The following is a 22,644-nucleotide window of genomic DNA, read 5'->3' on the forward strand; positions in this document are numbered from 1 at the left end:
TATACTAGTAATAGTAGTAATAATAAAAATATGATGATGATGAGAGTGATGATGCATTGCTTAAATGCATATACGGGTCTATATATACATGTATATATAGAAACAGAGAGTATAAAGTAACTTTTTTGCAATAATAATATTAAATGTGTGTATGTCTATATATGTATCTTTCGGTATGTTGGTGAAAATAAAACTCTGAGATACAAGGCAGTTATGCTACTGTTATGCTACTGTTTTTAAGAAAGCTATAATTATATTAATTATTTACACAAATATCCATAATATATCTATCTGTCTATATCTATCTATCTATAGCTATCTATCTATCTGTCTATATCTATCTATCTATAACTATCTATCTATCTATCTATCGATATATATACATATATATATATATATATATATATATATATATATATATATATATATATGTATATATATATATATATATATATATATATATATATATATATATATATATATATATATATATATTATGCTCTGCCTTGTGCACACCTGTCTGTAAAGTCAGATTTATAGATCTACAATACACATTAAAAGTGCATTAAACTGACATTTCTTATCTGTGATTTCAGATCACAGATCAAAAAATATTAATCTCTTCAATTTTGATACATTCCAATGTACAATCGCTTCATTGCGACATATTACATAAGCAAAAAGTATGTAAAATCGATAAAAGCTACATATGATCTGCAATATCACAGCCCATCACAGGCAGATCCAGAAGCAGCGCTGAACGATCGAATAAAATTCTTCCACCTTCTCTAGAAGATGTTTCCTAGAAAAACGTGTAAAATAAAAAATCCGGGCTAGAAGGCTTGGGGAAGTCAAACCTGAGATCCGGAATATTGAAGTTTATCAGGAAACACTGCAGGAACAGATCAAGCAAGATTGTACCAAAGCTGAATACTAACTTAACATGAAAAGGGCTTTAGGGGGCCATGTGAACTGTCCCTGTCTAGATGATTAATGGGGGTGAATTAGGGGTGAAATCCAACCCCTAGCAAGAAAAAAACACACACAACCAAACACTCTTAACTTTCAAAATCCCCCCCTTTTTTTTTTGCCTTTAAGGTAACTTTCAGAATTTTGCTTGGAAATGTCACCGACAATAATCATGCGCATAGGTTTTAATTCTCTTTATTTATCAAACGGTTATTTCCAAAGCTACTAAAAATACAGACAAACTGAGACAGATCGCTCTGAAAAAACAAATTTCACTTAAACGAAAAAAAAAAAATCTAAATCTGTCTTTAATTCCCTAAAAAAATAAATTAAACAAGACAATTGACAAGTATAAAATAAACTAACAAAAATAGAAAAAAAAAATATTTAAACAGGATCAACGCCAACGCATATAAATATAGGTTTCCCTTTTTCTTTCTACTAAAAAAGATTGAGAAATTACAAAAACTGGATTTACATAAATACAGAATAAAATAGAACTAAATTTCGGGATGGGCTGTGAAATAACGAACTGGATAGTCTTCTAAAAAAAAAAACTGACTTTTGTTTTTGTGTGATTTCACATTCCCTGGTAGTTATGTCCAGGCTTAAGACTTTCTACTATAGGGGAGGTAAGGGAGAGTTTAGACTAATTGGTTGCTTATGTGGCATTGTCTGCACTCCATGCATAGTCCCTGTATTGTGCATAGCTTAGTAAATACATATGAGATGTAGGAAGCTGAGGCATGTTGGTGGGTTTACATGTATCGGTTTTTTTTCCCCTACTTAATGACATAATGGGCCAGAATAAATTGCCCTTATGTTTCAAAGAGTAGAGCATTCTACAGATGTGTCAGCACAGGAGGCTCCTGGGAACACCCCTGAGGCACAGGATGAATGTTTAAGTCTGTGTAGGTGGGATGAGGGTCACAGGGACCGAGATGGTGTTTGCTGGGTGTCTGTGCTGCACAGCTGTAGTCCATGTTATCTGATGAAGGATGGGGCAGATTGAACATGGAACAGTTCCCAGGCACATTTTCCAGGTAACTCCCTCCAAGGTAGCTCTGGCTTCCCTGTAGACCAGGGCTGTCATAGCCTATATCTCCATGCATAGAAGGGTGGTCGTACTCAGAGGCTAGGGACTGTGTCCCATATCGTTTTTGGGCTGGAGGGTTGTCAAAGAGAGGTGTTGAGTAAGCAGTTAAACCATACATGTTCCCAGGGCTCTTGTTAAACTCATTAGGCATGGGAACATCATAGCCATTTTCATCCTCCAGGGGGAGCGCGTTGGAGTAAGGGAGCAACGATGGACTTCTGCAGGGGGACTGCCCCCCAGGAGACAAAGCTCCTCCTTTCCCCTTGTGGTCCTTCTTGTACTTCATCCTCCTATTCTGAAACCAGATCTTGATTTGCCTCTCAGACAGGTTCAGTAGTTTGGCCATCTCCAGCCTCCTAGGGCGGCACAGATAGCGATTAAAATGGAATTCTTTCTCCAGTTCTACCAGCTGGGAGTTGGTGTAGGCTGTCCTGGCCCTCTTAGATGCAGAGCTAAGAAAACTATTGTCCAGTGAGCTCTCATCCTCTGAAATACAAATTGGTAGATTACTTTATGATTTAGCAACAGTTCAAAACTATACTTGTAAAAAAAAACTCCACAATGCCAAAATCTACAAATCCTGATCTGCAAGCTTTAAAGCTGCCCATACACTGTACAATCAGATTGTACAATATCCTTTAGATCTACCACCGACTATAGAACCTGTGTAAGTGGATAGAAATGGATTGGATTGTATGTGTATCCAAATATAATAGCTTTGGTAAATGTAAATGAGATTGTACAGGCATACCCCACTTTTAAGTACACAATGGGGTTTATTTACTAAAGCTGGAAAGTGCAAAATCAGGCTCCCTTCTGCATAGAAACCAATGAGCTTCTAACCTCAGCTTGTTCAATTAAGCTGTGCCAATAAAACCTGGAAGCTCATTGGTTTCTATGCAGAAGTGAGCCTGATTTTGCACTTTCTAGCTTTAATAAACCCCATTGTGTACTTAAAAGTGGGGTATGCCTGTAATGGGATTGTAGAATCAGGATGCAATGTGTATAGCAACCCTAAGGCTGGATTCACACCTATGCAGTTTTTGTGCTTTTTGCATTTTGCAGATTTGCACTACAGAGTGTGTTCCATAGGAAACCATGTTAAATGGACTGTAGTGAACATCTGCAAAATGCAAAAAGCACTAAAAATGCATAGGTGTGAATCCAGCCTTAGGCCCCATTCACACTTGGTGATCTGGAATCATGGGTGGAATCAACACAATAATGCCTCTGATTTGAAGGCCTGATTCACTCTTGTGCAGGTTGCAGTTTGCATATTGCAGGTGCATTTTGTGTTTTTCAATACACATCTGTAGACCATTGAAGTCTATGGAACCAAAAACCAGAAAAAAAACATGGCCCTTTCCATAAAATGCACAGATGTGAACTACATCCATAGGACGCCATGTTACATGGACTGTAGTTTGTTTCTGCAAAACTGAAAACACACTAAAAAATGCACAGGTGTGAACCAGGCCTTAATCTTGTGGCAATTGCTGCAAAATGCGTAACACGGGTGCCTTTTATTCTAAATGTTCCCCAAACACTGTGCAATTTTGCCACAACTGTTGTGCGACAGAATGTGCCTTTAAAAAATATGTGAAGCCTATTGCCCATTAAGGAGCAAGAGCTTATTTCAGGTGCCAAAGGCGTATAGGGCAGCCACTGAAGTGAATGGGGTGCCCTATGTGCAACATGCGAACCACTGCGGGTGTCAATACAAAGTTAATGACTACCCCAGATCGGTTTTCAGATCGCAGTGCAAAGTGTGAATTTAGACAAGGATTAGAACGCTTGCTTGGGTGTGAACCAGTTTCGTGAAAAAAAAAAAAAACGCATCCTGCAGCATTTTCATGCAAATCATACAAACTGTATGGCTGAATTCGCATTGCGCAGACATCGCATGTGATCTGCACAGCAATTTGGTATCCAATGCGATGTCTTTGTTGTAATAGTGTGAACCCAGGCCTAGGTTTAAGGCCGGGGGCAAAAAAAATTGTTGTTTAGCTGGCTCCATGCACGCTGGGCTTAAAAAAACTTCAGTTCCCTTGACAGAAAAAACGCTCAGGAGCGTTTTTGTACATAGTTTAGACAAGTTTAGGAGAGTTTAGTGTTTTTTCTGCCAGAAAGCTCCAATCAGAAAGGCAAACCAGTCTGCTCCATGCACATCCAGCTTAAAAAAATGCCAGTTCCCATGGCAGGAAAAAAAAACGCTCCTGTAGAGCGTTTTTTGTACAGAGTCTAGACAAGTTTAGGAGAGTTTTGTGAAAACTCCAATGAGAAACATTGAACTAGAATTTTTTTTTTCCTGCCTCTACCTTAAGTTTAAAATATGCCTCTAATTGTCCTGAGTAAGGACACATAGGATAACACTGAGCTGCTTCATACAGGCAGAACACAAAACTCCTGTAGATGCAGCGATTTTTAGGTCAGTGCATATGGACTCTAGCAGTTTACACCTATGCAGCACTAGGCATAATTCAGAGGCCTAAGAAAATGCCCCAAACCAGAGTTTTTTATGCCTATGTGCCATATGCACTCACTTCTAAACGCCATGCACATATATCAACACACATAAACGCATGCAGATATGCATTTTTTTTTTCTGGCAGCATATTTGTAGCATAAATTTAAACACCCCTGTACATGTAACCTTAAGCTGGCCATTCCCTATACAATCAGATTGCACATTCTCTGTACAATCTCATTTACATGTACCAAAGCTATTTAAAATAAAAATAAACAGTCCATTCAATTTCTATCCAGTCAGGGAAGCTCTTTGCACTACATAGTTGATTGTACAACTGTAATTGTCCAATCAGACCGTATAGTGTATGACCAACTTAATGTGTCATTTAAAGATTCAATCATTTGATATAATAATCTTTTTCAAAAACTCCACAATTCTATATTTCAAAAAATGATTACAGGCATACCCCACTTTTAAGTACACAATGAGTTTATTTACTAAAGCTGGAAAGTGCAAAATCAGGCTCACTTCTGCATAGAAACCAATGAGCTTCTAACCCCAGCTTGTTCAATTAAGCTTAGTAATAAAACCTGGAAGCTCATTGGTTTCTATGCAGAAGGGAGCCTGATTTTGCACGTTCCAGCTTTAGTAAATAAACCCCATTGTGCACTTAAAAGTGGGGTATGCATGTACACTATGGGTTGACTTACCAAAACTAGAGAGTGCAAAATCTGATTCAGCTCTTCATAGAAACCAATCACCCCCAGTTGGGTTGATTTACTAAAACTGGAGAGTGCAAACTCTGGTGCAGCTCTGCATATAAACCAATCAGCATCCAGGTTACTTTGTCAAAGCTTAATTGAACAAGCTGATGCTAGATGCTGATTGGCTACCATGTACAGCTGCACCAGATTTTGCACTCTCCAGTTTTAGTAAATTAATCCCAGGGCAACCAACAATTGTTTTAATAAAAAAAAAAAAATCAAGCATCCAGCCTGGTGAAAAAAGGGTAAATTGCCCCAAATGTATCTTTCTTTTCTGAGCTTTTGGAGTGATAGACCATTGGAAATGCTCAGATCCATGAGCGGTCAATAATTTATCATTATGTGTATGGCTAGTATAAAACATGCCTACATCTAGGGGCACATGTATTGCAAGAGAGACCTACATACTGGCAATGTGATGCCCCGATTGGAGGCAGACACAGGCAGAAAATAACAGATTGTTCTCCGAATGTAACCACATGAAGACAGCACTGGTGTGAAAAAGATCGCTTAGTAAATCAGCCTGTGCAGACAAAGCTTCCTCCATCACATATAGGTACAAGCTGGATTGTGGCTAGAAGCTATTGATCTCTGTTATCTCTACTATGATTCCATCAGTAACTTTTCATATGGAAAATATAATAATATCTTTAGCTAAACCCGTCCAGTTCTACCAAGCTATTTGAATGTTACATTTTGTTATTATTTGTCCTTTTTTTAATGTTACATTTTGTTATTATTTGTTGTATTATTTAAAGTTACATTTTGTTCTATTGTTTATTATTATGTTATATTTGTTATTTGTTATATTAAGTTATTTTTAATTCTTTGATAGTTAGTGCTTTTTAAGTTTATTTTTTCCCCGATACTACATGTGTTGTGATGACAGTGACAGTGAACTTCTATGAGCCCCAGAGGGACATGGTAGAGGAGATCAGAAACATAGTTTATCCTTTGCATCAGTAATAAATGAAGCATAGGGTAGGGAAGGGCAACCTTGGTGTTCTGAATCCGAGGCAGACACTTGTTTAGCTGAAAGGGTCAGAGACTGTCACAGGGCACATTATACTGTGAAAGTTTCAGGATAGAAAGTAAAATGATCTCAAGGCAACTCTGGCTATTTTGTAGAGATTTTCATAAATTAAATAGTGTTGACAATTTTATTCGCACACTTAAGTGTGTATGATGTATGAAAACTGTGCTATAATGATCTCTTCCACTAACAGCCAATCAGCTTGCATCTGCCATTTCCGCAGTCAAGCGTTCACTATAAAACGGGGATTCTAATTGGTTGCTGTGGGAATCAAAAACTTTTCCTGTTGGAGCATTTCCTCTTTATAAACTACACACAAATAGGAATAAATTGCTATGCAACACACACACACACATTACAGTGTTAATTCTTTGATCTCTCTCCCCATACTTAGTTGCTGTCGTTTGAAATCAACAGGGATTCTGATTCATAAAATACACTTTAGATCAGTGATACATTTTAGAAATATTCAGTTAAGCCAAACCCTTCTCATCTCCTTCCCTGAAGTTCTACCTTAAGTGACCCTTAATCACACTAGAAATGAGTTAGTTACAGTGTTTGCCATGTCAATCCCATTGCACATATCACAGGTAGATATATAGGAGAAAAATGGGGGGAGGGAATGGGGGCTTAGTGCACATAGCATGGGTAGATATATAGGAAGAAGAGGGGGTGGATGGGGGCTCAGTGCATATATCAGAGGTAGACATATAGCAAAATAAGTGTGAATGAGAATTCAGTGCACACATCACAGGTAAAGTATACAATATAAGAAATAGGAAGGATAGGTGGGGGTTCACTGCACACATCACAGGTAAAGTATATAAGAAATAGGAAGGATAGGTGGGGGTTCACTGCACACATCACAGGTAAAGTATATAAGAAATAGGAAGGATAGGTGGGGTTTCATTGCACACATCACAGGTAAAGTATATAAGAAATAGGAAGGATAGGTGGGGGTTCAGGGCACACATTACAGGTAAAGTATATAATAAATAGGAAAGGTAGGTGGGGGTTCAGGGCACACATCACAGGTAAAGTATATAATAAATAGGAAAGGTAGGTGGGGGTTCAGTGCACACATCACAGGTAGAGTTTAAAAGGAATAAGAATGGTTCAATGCATATGTCACAGGTAAATAAATATAGGAGGAAGAGGAGGGGAATGGGGGCTCTGTGCACCTAGCACAGGTACTCATATAGGAGGAAGAGGATAAATGGGTGGGGGCTCAGTGTCCATATCACAGGTAGACATATTTGAAGAAGTAGGGAAAGGATGGGGCTCAGTGCACATATCACAGGTAGGCATAAAGAAGAAATAGGGAATGCACATATCACATGTAGACAAATAGGAGAGAAGGGAGGGGTATATGGGGGTTAAGTGTACATATCACAGGTAGACATATAAGAGAAAGGGGAGGGGTGGATAGGGGTTAAGTGTACATTTCTCAGGTAAACATGTAGGAGGAAGGGGAGAATGGATGGTGGCTCAGTGCACATAGCACAGGTAGACATATAGGAGGAAGAGGAGGGATAGATGGGAATTAAGTGTGCACATCACAGGTAAACCTATGAAAGGAAAGAGGAGTAAGATGGATGGGGCTTAGGGCAAATATCACAGGTAGATAAGAAGAAGAGGAGGGATGGATGGGTGTTAAGTGTATATGTCAAAGGTAGACATATAGGAGGAAGAGGAGGGGTACATGGGGGTTAAGTGTACAAATCACTGGTAAACATATAAGAGGAAGAGGAGGGGTGGATGGGGATTAAGTGCACATATCACAGGTAACATATAGGAGGAAAAGGAGGAATGGATGGGGGCTCAGTGCACACAGCACAGGTAGACATATAGGAGGAAGAGGAGGAATGGATGGGAGCTAAGTGCACAAAGCACAGGTATACATATAAGAGGATGAGGAGGGGTGGATGGGGGTTAAGTGCACCTCACAGGTATACATATAAGAGGAAGAGCAGGGGTGGATGGGGGCTAAGTGCACAAAGCACAAGTATACATATAAGAGGAAGAGAAGGGGTGGATGGGGGCTAAGTGCACCTCACAGGTATACATATAAGAGGAAGAGGATGGGTGGATGGGGGGCTAAGTGCACATATCACAGGTAAATAGGAGGAAGAAGGTAATGCATGGGGCTCTGTACACATAGCACAGGTAGACATATAGGAGGAAAAGGAGGGGTTCAGTGCATTTACCTGCTGGGGGAGGGGCTTGCTTCTTCTGCTTGGAGTTCTGCCGGCTGTCTTTCATCCAGGGAAAGATCTGTTTGGGTAAGTTGTTGCTCTTGCTGCTTTTCTTAGTGCCAGTGACATCATCAGGCTCTGGTCCATTGCTCGCCTTGGATGGGCAGCTCTGGGTGGTCGCTGATTTTGGGGCAGGAGAAGTTGAGTTTGGTGACTTGGGCTGCTGTGCTTGTTCTGGGGCATCCGGCAAATGAAAGTTAATGCTCTTAATAGAGAGCTCGTCTTTATTGCTGCTGGGACTAGAGGTGGTTTCTGGCTGAAGGCAGTAAGGAGGTTCATATTCATTTTCAGTGGCATAGGTTGGGCGACCAGAGTAGCTAATGCCATTGGTCCCTTGGAAGCCACAGCCTGCGAAGGGACCTGAGTTGTCGTAGTAAAGTGATTTTTGCATCTTGTTTGCTCCCTTTAGTTCTCTTAGCAAAAGAAGAAGTGACACTGACCGATTGGTGATCAGATTATCAGTGATCACCCCCAAGTGACCCTGAGCCAGGCTTATCAAACACCAAACAGATAATAGAGAGGCATCCTAGCTGTGGATCCAAGCCATCTTGTCTTCCTCCAGCCCAAAATACTCTGCAACGAGGCCTCAGACCTGCTGACACACAGACAAAAAAGTCAGAACAAGAGAAAATAGAAAAAAAAAAGTAGGATTAGGGGCAAAAAAGCCAGAGGAACCACCTTCTGACGTCACATGACGGTACACCTACACCTAGATTTTGGATACTTTTTCCCTGAGACTCTTTTATAACAAAGAAGATTTGGACATGAAGAGTTTTTTTTTTGTTTATTTGCTTTTTTTTGTTTTTTTTTTACTTGATCCTCTGTGGTAGGTCCTAAATATCATTCTGCTGTACAGTCTGAAAGCTGCCTCTTGAAATCCTTCGTGGGTGGGGAGACAGAGGAAGGGACACAGAGAAAGAGGGAATAGGACTTTCCTAAAATGTATGTATTACTTTTTACTGTCTTTTCTACAGTTCTTAGCTAGGACCCCTACCTAAATATTTCCTATATAGGACACCATAGAGGATCATTGCTAGTATTAACTATTTAAACCCACCGAAGCAATTAATATCCCTAGTACTAAAATAACGATTTTTACTTACTTAACAAAAATAAAGTATTTTCTACTTAATTGCAATAGAAAGACACAAAACTTCGTACATCGCCGGGTGCATTGAGAAATGAATTATGTTTGGTGATTTTTTTTTTCTGTTTAAAAAATCATGGAATTCCACAGAGAATCAAACAAAGACTACGTGGGGATAATTTACATACAAAGAATAAACAGCTGAAACAAAGGCTTCTAGAAGAAATAGTTCACATTAAAGAAAAAAAGGAAAAATAAACACAAAATAACTTTTTGTTGATAACCAAAAGATACCATCGAAAGTATATTTTAACCAGCAGTAAATATTTTAATGTTGTGGATAATGACCAGATAACAGATTAATATAAAGCCTTATAGACAAAGGGGAATGTTGCACAAGCATAAAAACTTTTCTCAACAAAAGTTACCCAACTTAAAACAACACCCCCCACCCCTTACATGTTATAAAATATTATAATATATTTCATATATTACAAACATGTAAGTAAAAAAAAAACACCTTTTCTATTTTTATATATTTTTTTTTATTGTTTTACATTCTGTACTAATTTACTTTATATATGTTCTATAGAGATTGTAGACCCTGATAGCAGCAAGGAAAATGTTCTAATGTCACACTGAGCACAGGGAAACTTCAAGAGCCCATAGAAAATATGATGAGTAAGAAATAACTACTTATAAACTTTATTCCATCACAGCCATGCCTGTAAAATCGACTTTTCTAAAAAAAATAAAAAAAATAAAAAAAAAAGTCGGAATTCTACTTTTAATGATCAGTTCTTCTATGGTCTCTGATCTGTCCGGGACTTTGTACAACCTATATTCCAGCATTTGTTGTATAAACTGTAAAATGACAGATGAAATCCGTGACAGCTGGATTTATGCACTGGAAGTGCCGTAGGAAGTTATAAAAATGATTAACAGTAATGAGATGGCGGCTTATATCTGACTGGGAGACTATACTTTAATGTTGCTTGTGTGTTTTCCACGTGACTGCCTTCAGAAAGGTTAACCTCCTGCTTATGGTATAAACACTACAGGTTATATACCTGGGATGATGGATGGACTTAGGAAAAGGTGAACAATAGTTATCATTTGATCTGGCTTTTCCAGGAACCCTTCCCAGGCAATCACAGATCACTTCACTACACAAATCAGAAAGAGCAACAACACTAGCTGGGCAGCAATGCATGAAAAGTTTAGAGACAGACAAAATAGCCCTGAAAAAACATTAGAAACATATAAACTTGTATATATATATATATATATATATATATTATTATTATTATTTTATATATATATATATATATATATATATATATATATATATATATATATATATATATATATATATATATATATATATATATATATATATATTTATTATTATTATTATACGGTTTGTGTTACTATACTGTTGAAACCAGAACATCCCCTTTGATAAGTGCTCTCCATGGATGGACTTTGGTCTTTTAAATTATTTATTTGCCATTATATCTTGTTTCTTTATAGCATCCACCCTCACTATCTTAGGCTGGCCATACATTATACAATTTTCTTGCACACTTTTTCTTTAGATTTACCAACAAACATCCAATATGAGGTCAAACCTACACACTTTTCATTTGTTTGCAATCTGGTAGACCCTTGCACCACATAGCTGTAAATCTAAAGAAAAGGGAATAAGAAAATTGTATAATGTATGACCAGCCTTAGTTCCTATCTTTATTACTGTCAAATTACAGTTTTTGGCATGAGAGTGTGAGAGAGTGGCACTTTTTACTAATGTTCCTGCAAGCCATGAATATATTTGGATAAACTTGGGTGTCCTGGCTCTTTATTTCCCATGACTATCCCTAAATGTTGTCAGCTGTTGTGTGTGGTTCCCCCATTCCCAGGTGTCCCCATATACAGTGTCAGGACAGGATACATGAAGTGTGTATCCAGTGGGACAGAGGGTGTCTCCCTGCATAGTGAAAGGGGCCTCTCTGTGTAAACCCAGGGACTCAGCTGCATGCACATTCCCTTCATATTTACTGTTCAAACTTTCTCTTAACATTTCCAACTGTTTACAGAGGACTCAGGAATTTGACTCACATGGAGCCAAGAGCAATAATAACACAAAGTGTTCCACTTGGCAGACTTCCTCCAGCCAGATCCCCAGTCACTGGCAGGACTTGTACTGTACATGGCTTGTTTTCCATGGAGTCCTCAGAACCCCCTAGAACTTGAGCCTTTGTTCCCAACAGGTATCCTCAGTCCCAGTGCCATTGTGTCATATGAGACCTACACAAGTAACAAACACCAATCCATTGTTCTGCTATAGAACATCACTTTATCAAATGGGGACCCTTTGCCTCCAAGTCCCCCCCCCCCCCAAGTGCCATATAAACCCTTATGGCAACATAACACAGACAGGGACCTTTTACGTCCAAAGAACCCCCCTAAGTGCCATAGCCACCCTTAACACAACAAACCACAGATGAGAACCTTTTACCTCTAATAATCCCCCCAGTCCAAGTGCCATATCCACCCTTAACACAACATAACACAGATGGGCACTTTTTACCTCCAATAATTCCCCCAAATGCCATATCCACCCTTAACACAACATAGATGGGGACATTTTACCTCCAATAATCCCCTGAAGCCAAGTGCCACATCCACCCTTAGCACAATATACCACCGATGGGCACCTTATACCTCCAAATAACCCCCCCCCCCCCCCCCCTCCAAGTTCCATATCCATCCTTAACACAACATAACATAGATGGGGACCTTTTAGCTCCAATAATCCCCCCAACCCAAATGCCACATCCACCATTAACACAATATACCACAGATGGGCACTTTTTACCTCCAACAATTCCCTCAAGTGCCATATCCATCCTTAACACAACATAACATAGATGGGGACCTTTTACCTCCAATAATCCCCCCCCAAGTGCCATATCCACCCTTAACACAACATAACACAAGCACGTGTTAGAGAGGATAATAAATTTGCTGTTTATTTAATAGCCACTCCATAAATATGATTTGCAGGACCCTCTTTAGATTTATCTCCCAACCGGCTTCAGAATGTGTGCCAAGCATTTTTCAAAAAACGAATTATCATTTTATTTTTTATTTTTTTTTAGCTCCTGGTTTACTGCACCCCACCAAAAAAAAAGACACCCATGCTGTAAATAAAATCCAATGTGCTGGGAGTTTAACTGGGAGATACAAAAAAAATGAACTAATTCAATCTGTCTAATATCTATGGGACATTTATATTGATGTAAAAAAATAAAATAAAAAATATTGAGGATGCTTTTGGCGAGATCTGAAAAATTAACAGCATTAGAAATAGTGTGCTTTTAAATAAAGGCTCAAATGAATACAAAGGAGGGGGGATTCGTTAATATTTTTTTTTTTTTTTAAATGAATGCAAAACAAAATGTAATACTTAAGCACCCCCTTTCCTATAGATAACTATATATATATATATATATATATATATATATATATATATATATATATACATAACTATATTTATATCTATCTATCTGTCTATCTATCTATCTATCTATCTATATTATATATATATATATATATATAGATAGATAGATAGATAGATAGATAGATAGACAGATAGATAGATAAATAAATATAGATATATATATAGATATATCTATATATATATTTGATATATATATATATATAATATATATATAGATATAGATAGATAGATATCCAAATATCCAAATATCTATCTATCTATCTATCTATCTATCTATCTATCTATCTATCTATCTATATATATATATATATATATATATGATATATATATATATATATATATATATATATATATATATATATATATATATATATATATATATATATATATATATACATGAGATAGATAGATCAATCATATATATTGTCGGGGTTCTGGCACTGTCAGGGGTGTCATTAGAAATTAACTCTTATGTAGATTACAGTTTAAGGTCGTGGACAGAATGTAATTCTCCCGATCGTCCATATCTATATCTCTTCTCCATATACAACAAGTCTGCAAAGCTAGAGAGTTTAAGAGGAAAGGGATTTTTAATGGCAGCCGTGCTAGTGTGAAGTCAGCCCCATCTCCTAGCCTTCAGCAGTAGCACATTCATGTGAACTCTGTTTGAACCAAGAATCAGACTATAAATCATGTATACAAAAGCCTGCTGTTTGCTTGGAGTGAAAATATCTTACCTTTAACACTTTCATAGGCGAAGAGGGAGCAGTAGAACAGGCTGCAGAGGATAGTCAGTCACAGAATAAAGAGGGCTGAGCACACGGATGTTGGGGAGGCGTTTGGAAAGCCAGTTCTGGAGGGCCCTTTTTGGGGCGGGTGGGGGTGGAAAAAAAAAAAAGAAAGGAGAGAAGTGGTGCTGTAGTGGGGGTATTGCCTATGCAGATTATGATTGTTTAGTGGTCTTTAAGAGGGGTTGTCAAGCAGTGAACCTAGCCCTGCGTCATTGCATCCACACATACAATCAGTGCACACATTTGCATAGATTACTGGAAAGGGAATGGGCGTTGTAATGGATTCCTTAAAAAAAAAAAAAAAAAGGGAGAGATAGAGATGATCAATAAAAAAAATATATATTTATTTTCTTTAATTAGAACCCCCACTTATCCTTTTTCTTATCTCCCTTTGTCATAACATTTATTGACCCAGGTAGTGTATATTTGTTAGGCAAACACTGATCCCCCCCCCCCAAGTCCCTGTACCCCCTCAATTTTATCACCCGCCCCCCATCGCTATCAGTTTCACACGCTCCTAGGCAGCTTATCAAACCCATCACATATCCTTCCAGAGAAAACTTTCCCTGACCCCCCTGATTTATGACTTTTATGCAAACAAGCCAGACTTAAAATTAACAGTTTAAAAAGCAAAGAAAAAAAAAGAGGGAGGGGCTGATCTTGCTCAGCTTATTTCATAGGATAAGGAAATCAAATGATAAATTTGGTTGATGTTAATTCACAATGTGTCTTTTTTTTTTTTTTTTACCTCTTGCAGAATTTAACTGTAAGTTAATGTACCCCAACAACTCGAGTCCCATCCAGGCTTGTTAATGGGTTTAGATATTAGCTGCTCCTAGCCATGCATACACAATTTCCTCTTGTCTCTGTGGGCTTTCTACAAGATTTATGGGCCCTTTGCCTTCTGTAGCTAGAATCCGGCAGAAAAAAAAAGGGAAACCCAGGACTGCGATGAGCTGGAACTCGAGGAATCTCATCCACAACAAATAAGCCGATTTGTAGGAAGGGGGAAGCTTTGAAGCTTTTTTTTTTTTAGGGAAGCCAACTTGGCAAGGATGTCCAGTCAGCAGTTTTGCGGCCCCCGCTTCTAGCATCGGACCCACCAAAAGCCCATGGAGGTCTTCAAAAGGACAAAGAGGAAATTGGGCTTCCCCCCCATAGAGGACAGGCACTGAAAATGCACCATCAGCCCATGCTGCACATATCACATCTAGAGCTCGGACTCAATTGAAGCCTTCCACCTCACCTTCCCCATCAGGTAAGCAATCACTATATACTGCTACTAGTTATGTCATATATAGGTAATAACTGTACAAAAGGCTGTGTTGTAACAGGAGGGAGGGATGGGCTCCATGAGTGCAAACAATGACTTTGCTATTTTGTGTTAAGTATTGTATTATTTTAGCATTTAAGTATCCTTAGCTGGCTTTTTTTATGTAACAGTTTGAGATTATAAAATAAAAACAAACTGCTACAATTATTTCTAGGAATGGAGCCATCATTTATTAAAACACCAACCATGGGATTTATATGGTAATCACCGATGCTATAAATTTCACATCTTTTGATTTACGATTTTGCTTCTTTTTTTTTTTTTTTTCGTTGGGAAGAAGTTTCCCTTTTACAGGGATATTTATGTCAGACAATTCTTTACAGTTTTCAACCCCCTTGCTTGCCATAGAAAGGGACCAATGCGGGTGGTAAAAGCCTTTTTTTCACCTTGTAAAATCCTCAATGTCTTTAAATGCTTATATGTGTATTTTTCTCTTTCCTATAAAATATTTGGGTTCATAAAAATAGGTCGTTTATCATTCCATTGATGGGCTACTAGATACATATTCCTTGGGAAAGACAATAGCTCAAGCTATAAAAATCACATTATTAATACCGGGAGTATATTCTCCCATTTTAAGGCAGGTTATAAATCACTGGGTCTTCAAACACTGCTGGGAAAATGGCATAGGCCAGGCTTAACTTATCGCCTATACACATACTATAAACCTGTTTTTTTTGTATTTCTTCAGCAAAGGATTTTTTTTTTATTGCGAATTTTATTTTATTATATTTTAAAGATTTGGATTTTTTTTTCTGTAGTGTTTGTATTTTTTTTCTTTGTTTTTTTTCTTCTTTTGTTTTGTTTTTCTTGCCTTCCAGTTGTATTAAAATCAGTTGTACTGAATTTAGATCGTTATTATAAACCAATGTGTATGATTCTTCCCTGTTACATAATAGTAGGAGATAGTAGAAGATCTAGCAATGGAACAGTAAAGTAGCAGCCTCCTAGTAAAGGAGGGGAATCCTATTTTTATACTGTGTGAGCTTGAGTCAAGCTCCCTATTTATTACCAAGGTATAATTCAAGATTGTCGAGTATTAATAAGCCAATAATGATAATCGTTATAGGGAAAGAGTACTGGTTCTTCTAGTTTTATTGCTGTACTTATCCATTGTAATGACCTTTGGCTCAACACAGCCATAATTCAACACAAAGGAATCCGAGCACGGCCTGCAATGTTTCCTTATCTTAACCTGTGAGCTGCCGGTCCACTGCACAACTGCCTAGCAATTGAATGTAATATTAAAAATAATGGAGGCACAGTGGATTTTAGGTGTGTGTGTAATAAAATATGGTACTTTATTTATGTTATATCAATTAGAATATTATTATTGCTGATATGCATTCTCATTTTTTTTTGGATTTCTTTTGTGTGTGATCTATTATGTGATCTTACATCATCATCATCAAGTGTCCAGTTTTTAACTGTTTTCCTTTCTTTTGTTGCTCTAGGTAACTTCTCCAACCTGGATCCCATTCAGATGACACACAGCTAGGAAGAATGTAATCTCAGTTCAACTGTTTTTATTTCACTATAAAGAGTTTTCATAGGGTCTGATTTACTAAAACTGGAGAGTGCAAAATCTGGTACAGCTCTGCATGGTAGCCAATCAGCTTCTAACTTCAGCTTTTTCAATTAAGCTTGGAAAAAAAAAACCTGGAAGCTGATTGGTTTTTGCAGAGCTGCACAAGATTTTGCGCTCTAAAGTTTTAGTACATCAACCCCATAGTTACATTGATTTTCAGGTTGAAAAACAACATAAACCTCTATACCCACAGTTGATCCAAAGGAAAGTAAATAAAAAATACTTATTAACCATGGTCCAATTTACTGCAGTGGGCAAAATCCTTCTTGATACCCCATAGGTGATCAGATATTCCCTGAATTAACCATATCTGGTGAATTACTTATAAAAGGTAATATCCAGTAATATTTCGGGGGTTGATTTACTAAAACTGGAGAGTGCAAAATCTGGTGGAGCTCTGCACAGAAACCATCAGCTTTCATTTTTATTTATTTATTCATTTTTTTAATAATAAGCTGAAGTTAGAAGTTGGGTGGCTACCATACACAGATTTTGCACTCTCCGGTTTTAGCAAATCAACCCCTTTGTGTGTTTGTGTGTTTAGGAAGTTATCCAAAATTTATTTAAAACAGTCCACAGAGCTGGCCAGAAGTAATTCTCTTAGGAGTCTTTTCCACAATTTCACTGCTGGTACTGAGAAGAAGCCTTTCTGTATGCAGAGGTTAAATCTCTTTTCTTCCAGACCTAAAGCATGCCCCCTTTTCCTTTGTGATGACCCAAACCTAAATAATTCTGCACCAAGTCCACTACATGGACCACTTGTGTATTTATACATGTTGATCAAATCCTACCCCTTAATCTCCTCTTCTCAAGAGAGAATACATTCAGTTCCTCTAATCTTTCCTCATAGTTGAGCTCCTCCATGCCTCTCATCAGTTTGGTTGCCCTTATCTGCACTTTCTCCAGTTCCCCGATATCCTTTTTAGAGAACTGGTGCCAAAAATGGAACTGCATATTCCAGATGAGGTCTTATTGGTGGAGATTTACTAAAACTGGTGTACACTCTAAATCTGGGGTAGCTGTACATAGTAACCAATCAGCTTCTAGGTTTAAGCCTAGGTTCATCTTGCTGCTGGTTAGAAATTGTGCGAGTTCAGCTGAACTTGTACGATTTCAACAAGGCAATGCAGTGCGACTTCAGCTGTGATTTGACAGACATCTTTGCGGGTTCCTGCACAGATGTCTATACAAATGGCCCCCCAAAGTCACCAAAAGTAGTATAGGAACTACTTTTGGGAATCGGTGTGGCACCACAAAGTCGGGGCTGCACCAATTTGGACGGTGTCATTGCTGGCAATAGCCACCGATTTGGCAAGCCATTTGGCGTGTGAACCTATGCTCATTGTTAAAGCTTAAATTGAACAAGCGGAAATTAGAAGCTGATTGGTTACCATGCACAGCTGCACCAAATTCAGTGTACACCAGTTTTTGTAAATTTACCCCACTAATTCTTTATACAGGGGCCAAATGATGTCTATGTTTAAATGGAATTGGAAAAAATATGGAGCAGTTGAGTCACAGTAACCAATCGAATCACTAGATTTTTCATAAAGGTGAAATCTAATTAGCTATTAGAATGGTCAAGCTTGATGTTTACAGCAATTTTTATTCATGAAACTACAGCAAACAAATCATTTGTTTTTGATTCTAAAGGCTGGATCAAAATTGGTGCAGTACCTGCTCCGGTGTTACTCCTTCAGTTTAATTTAGAGTCACCATACATGTTACAATCTGAGCATACAAACTTTGTAAACTCAACTTTAGATGTACCAAAAAATATGTAATATGATAATCTACCTAATCTTTCTAATTAATCTGTATCCAATCAGGCAGCACATGCACTACATTGCTTTTTGGTAGATTTAAAGGACATTGTACAATCAGATTGTAATGTATGTGGTGAACTTTGCTCCAGTTTTAGGGCTAGTCTTGTATTTCCAGTATACATTTGAAAAACACAAGGAAGTTTTCCATACCAAAAGCCCAGTATATGATGAATTGTATAAGGTGCTTACTGCTTCCCACAAAGATCACGTGATGAGAGTTTTACATCTTATTTGCACTGTGTCAAATTCCTCTTTGCCTTGCTAAATGTTAAAGGCTCAGATAGTCCTTGCATTTGTTTATGTAATTACTTGTAATTGTACATTGCTGCAGATCTGTCCTGCCCAAGGGAACGATTGTAATAAAAATGGTAATAAAATATGTCGCGTTTTTTTTTTTCTTCTTTTCCTCCTTTCTAAGAAAGCCATGTGTTTTGTGGGAATTCTTCTATAGATAGCATGAAAAGGCAAACACTGAGCAGGTAGAACCTGTGAAATGAGCCCAACCTATTGAGGGAGGGATGTTTGAATTGGGCTGGTAAATAAAACTAATCCCTCAGTCACTGCATGCATTGGGACATGTATTGCTTTGATGTGAAAGCTGCGAGGCTCACAACTGTCTAACAAGATCTGCAGGAACTTGTAGTTCCAGGAAAAAACCCAACATCAATGGCAGATATTTTTATTTATGCAATTTATGTTCTGGGTAGTTTAGCGATAAATTAGATTAGATTTTTGTAACTGTAGGAAGATTTACTCCAATTTCCTACCTTGGTGACATTCTTTGTGTCAAGGGATGTATGGTGAAGTGAAGGAGATAGTAATGCAGTCAACAATAAAAACCAGTCAGGGGTTCTAACCCTTCCTCACTCTATCCAATATTAAAATGGAAGCTTTGGTTGATTAATACATCTATGGCAGAAATCTTTGTAAGTTTTCAGCTGATCATACAATTGTTACAATTTGTTCGCAAAATCTTCAGTTACACTGTAGTGTGAAGTAGAATTACCAATAACTAAGTAATGTAAGGACCTGTCTAAACAATCCATGATATTTAAATCCAGAGAGGGCTTTATTATTATTATTATTATTAATAATAATAATAATAATAATAATAATAATAACAATAATAATAAATCATGTATAATAATATTATTAATAATAATAATAATAATAAAGCCTTCGCTGGCTTCATGGATTGTTTAAAGCGGAGTTCTGCCCAAAAATGGAACTTCCGCTTAAAGCACTCCTCGCCCCTTTACATGCCACATTTGGAATGTAATTTTTTTTGGGGGGGAGTGGGGGCTTCATTAGGAGAGGGACTTCCTGTCCCACTTCCTCCTTCCGCCCAGGGACTGCCTATTAGAAGTAAGTAGTAGCAGTTTTCTCCATTCGTTTTCTCATGGAAGAGATCAGCAATAGGAGTGCAGAAATTTACACAGTACATTAGATACTACCTATTTGGATAAGGACAGGTTCCCTTTAAAGTACCAAATGCAAAAGCAGATTTCACCTTTGTCCCCAAAATGGGAAATGACTCCTGTGTAAGTGGGTGCCAGCAGATTGCAGTATGCCCAGCTACATAGTAATTGGCTTTACAGGGATATTTTTATCTAGTTGATATGGTTTTCCCCATGATAAAGCAACCCCAGAGTTTTCTGGCTGTCCTTGCTCAATTTAGTCTGTTGGTGCACATCTAAGAGCTCATTTCCAGCAAATGCATTTCCTTTTTGCTGCATTTTTATTGCATGGACATCAGAAATTTAATTGTTTGGACTAGTCTACCCATCAATGTGTAGTGCATAGGGAACAGTTCTATATGCTGCATATTGGGTGCATTGGTGCAACAAAATGTATTCCAAACAAATGCACGTTAATGTTCTGGTAGGAACAGCCTGTTTGTGGACTGTGAGGTTACACCAGATCTCCCTTAAGAAAACCTGCTATGATAGCTTACATATTTTGTTAACTAGTTTCTCTAATTCTTGAGTATAGAACAGTTTTAGTAACCATCAGCACCACAAGTGCTCAGTGATTATTTTGAGACCTAACATTATTAGAATTATCATCATTACTGACAGAAGATCCATAAGACAGATCTTAGCTCATAGGTTGACTATAAAATGTTTTCCCTGTTCTGCAAATAATTTCCAAGCACCCTGTGGACACAGCAGTGTATTTACACTGACCTTAATAGAGTTGTAAAGGCAGAAGATGTTTTATCTTAATGCATTAAACTGGAGTGTGCTGTTTAATGCATTAATATAAAAAACCTTCTGTGTGCAGCACCCCCTAATCACTTACCTGAGCCCCTTCTCTCTGCAGCGATGTCCACAAGTGTCTTAGCTGTCCCAGATACTCCTCCTGATTGACTAGGACACATCAGTGGTGCCATTGGCTCCCATGGCTGTCAATCAAAATCAATCAGCCAATCAGGGGAGGGGGGCCCGAGTCAGGGCTCCGTGTCTGAATGGATACACAGAGCTCTAACTCGGCTTGGGAGACCCTGTAGCAAGCTGCTGGCTTAGGGGGCACTCACCAGAGGGAGGGGCCAGGAGAGCAGAAGAGGGACCCGAGAAGAGGAGGATCCAGGCTGCTCTGTGCAAATTCAGTTGCACAGAGGAGGTAAGTATAATATGTTTTTTGTTTAAAAAAAAAGAAAAAAAGCCTTTACAATCATTTTAATGGTTACAAGAGGCTGTACTGAACTCTAGGGCTAAGAAAAGGTTGTTTTAGTGCCTCAGTAGATATCATGACCAAAACCAAGCTCAATTTCAAGCAGTCCGTGACATCAGAGGATAGGACAAAATCTGTTTGCGTTTGTCTCTACTCAGTAAATTTCCAGATCACCAGAAATGGTAAATTTTACAAAATCGTGCAACAACTCTCTTGGCTATAGGATGTAATAAAGCTGGTATACATATGTGCAATTTGATTTCATTCAATTACATGTTATGTCAAAATCACAATGCAATTCCTTTCCAATTAGGTCATTCAATAAACTGTTATCAAGCTTTCACTTTATTGCTCAGCTTCAGTTTTACAATCAACCAAACTCTAGTCGTCAGTCAAACTTAACAGTGGTAGGTTGCTTAGTTTCTGCCAATTACTATCTATAATTATCATATACCACATATCATATTTGGGATTTCCAGTGGCTTAAAAATGCTTATGGTATGTATACCCCCTTATGCTACTGGTGCATGCACCAAATATGTACATTTGCTTACCTGTGGAAATCTATAGGTACTTTAAATCAGTAGAGAATTTTGTTAAATGGTATAAGATGGTTTACATCACAGAAACGTACGTTTTTGAAATACTAATATTTGTTTTTTGAAAAATATAATTAATGTTGTGCAGAGAGACCAATCAGCTTCCAGGTTCTTTTGTCAAAACTTAATTAAACAAGCTGAGGTTTGAAGCTGATTGGCTGCCATGCACAGTTGCACCAGATATTGCACTCTCCAGTTTTAGTAAATCAACCGCACAGTGCCCGGTGTTCTGTATAATTGCACTTCTGCCACTAGTGAAGCTGATTAGCACCAAATTCACTGGTTTGAAAATAGTAGCAGCTTTCTTCATTCGTTTTCTCATGGAGGAAATCAGCACTCTCCAGTTTAAGTAAATCAACCCTATGGCACAGGAAGTTGCTGTTATATTTAAGTCAACACTGCAATTAATCTCATTTATATAGGTGTCATTCAGTTAACTCCATGGAGACTTAATAAGGACAGAAACTGTAGGTGTGGCTAGGTTGCATCAAAGAATAGGAGTGTCTTAAATGGGGATGGTAAAATAGAACATGAGCCTATTCTTTGTATACACTGCACATTTGCCGCAGTCCTTGTACCCACAAAATGTAATTGCTGTGCAAAAAAAAAAAAGGGTTCTTGCAATGGCATATACGCC

At 37.9% G+C, this 22,644-nt stretch overlaps 1 protein-coding gene and 1 long non-coding RNA gene across 4 annotated transcripts; one reads left to right on the forward strand and one right to left on the reverse strand.

The window, feature by feature from the left end:
• Positions 1–1,168: 1,168 nt before the first annotated feature.
• On the reverse strand, positions 1,169–14,244 carry LOC143983749 (homeobox protein Hox-D3-like). Of its 2 annotated transcripts, XM_077483798.1 has the most exons (3): positions 13,935–14,244; positions 8,540–9,179; positions 1,169–2,551 (listed from the first exon to the last, which is right to left on the reverse strand). In XM_077483798.1, exons 2-3 carry the CDS (start codon positions 8,976–8,978, stop codon positions 1,812–1,814), a joined length of 1,179 nt encoding a protein of 392 aa, XP_077339924.1. In that variant the 5' UTR covers positions 8,979–9,179; positions 13,935–14,244; the 3' UTR covers positions 1,169–1,811. The 2 variants fall into 2 exon arrangements, with proteins under 2 accessions (XP_077339924.1, XP_077339925.1); XM_077483799.1 differs by lacking the exon at positions 13,935–14,244 and having other exon boundaries at positions 8,540–9,196.
• Positions 8,490–19,114, forward strand: LOC143983751 (uncharacterized). 2 transcript variants are annotated; one of them, XR_013274640.1, is made up of 3 exons: positions 8,490–8,614; positions 15,025–15,246; positions 16,776–19,114. It is a non-coding gene; the product is annotated as an uncharacterized LOC143983751 (long non-coding RNA). The 2 variants fall into 2 exon arrangements; XR_013274641.1 differs by lacking the exon at positions 8,490–8,614 and adding an exon at positions 9,380–9,529.
• The last annotated feature ends 3,530 nt before the right edge of the window (positions 19,115–22,644 follow it).

Source organism: Lithobates pipiens, unplaced genomic scaffold (genome assembly GCF_037356315.1).
Source record: "Lithobates pipiens isolate NorthernLeopardFrog02 unplaced genomic scaffold, aLitPip1_a1.2 Scaffold_16, whole genome shotgun sequence".
In the NCBI taxonomy this organism is placed as follows: Eukaryota; Metazoa; Chordata; class Amphibia; order Anura; family Ranidae; genus Lithobates; species Lithobates pipiens.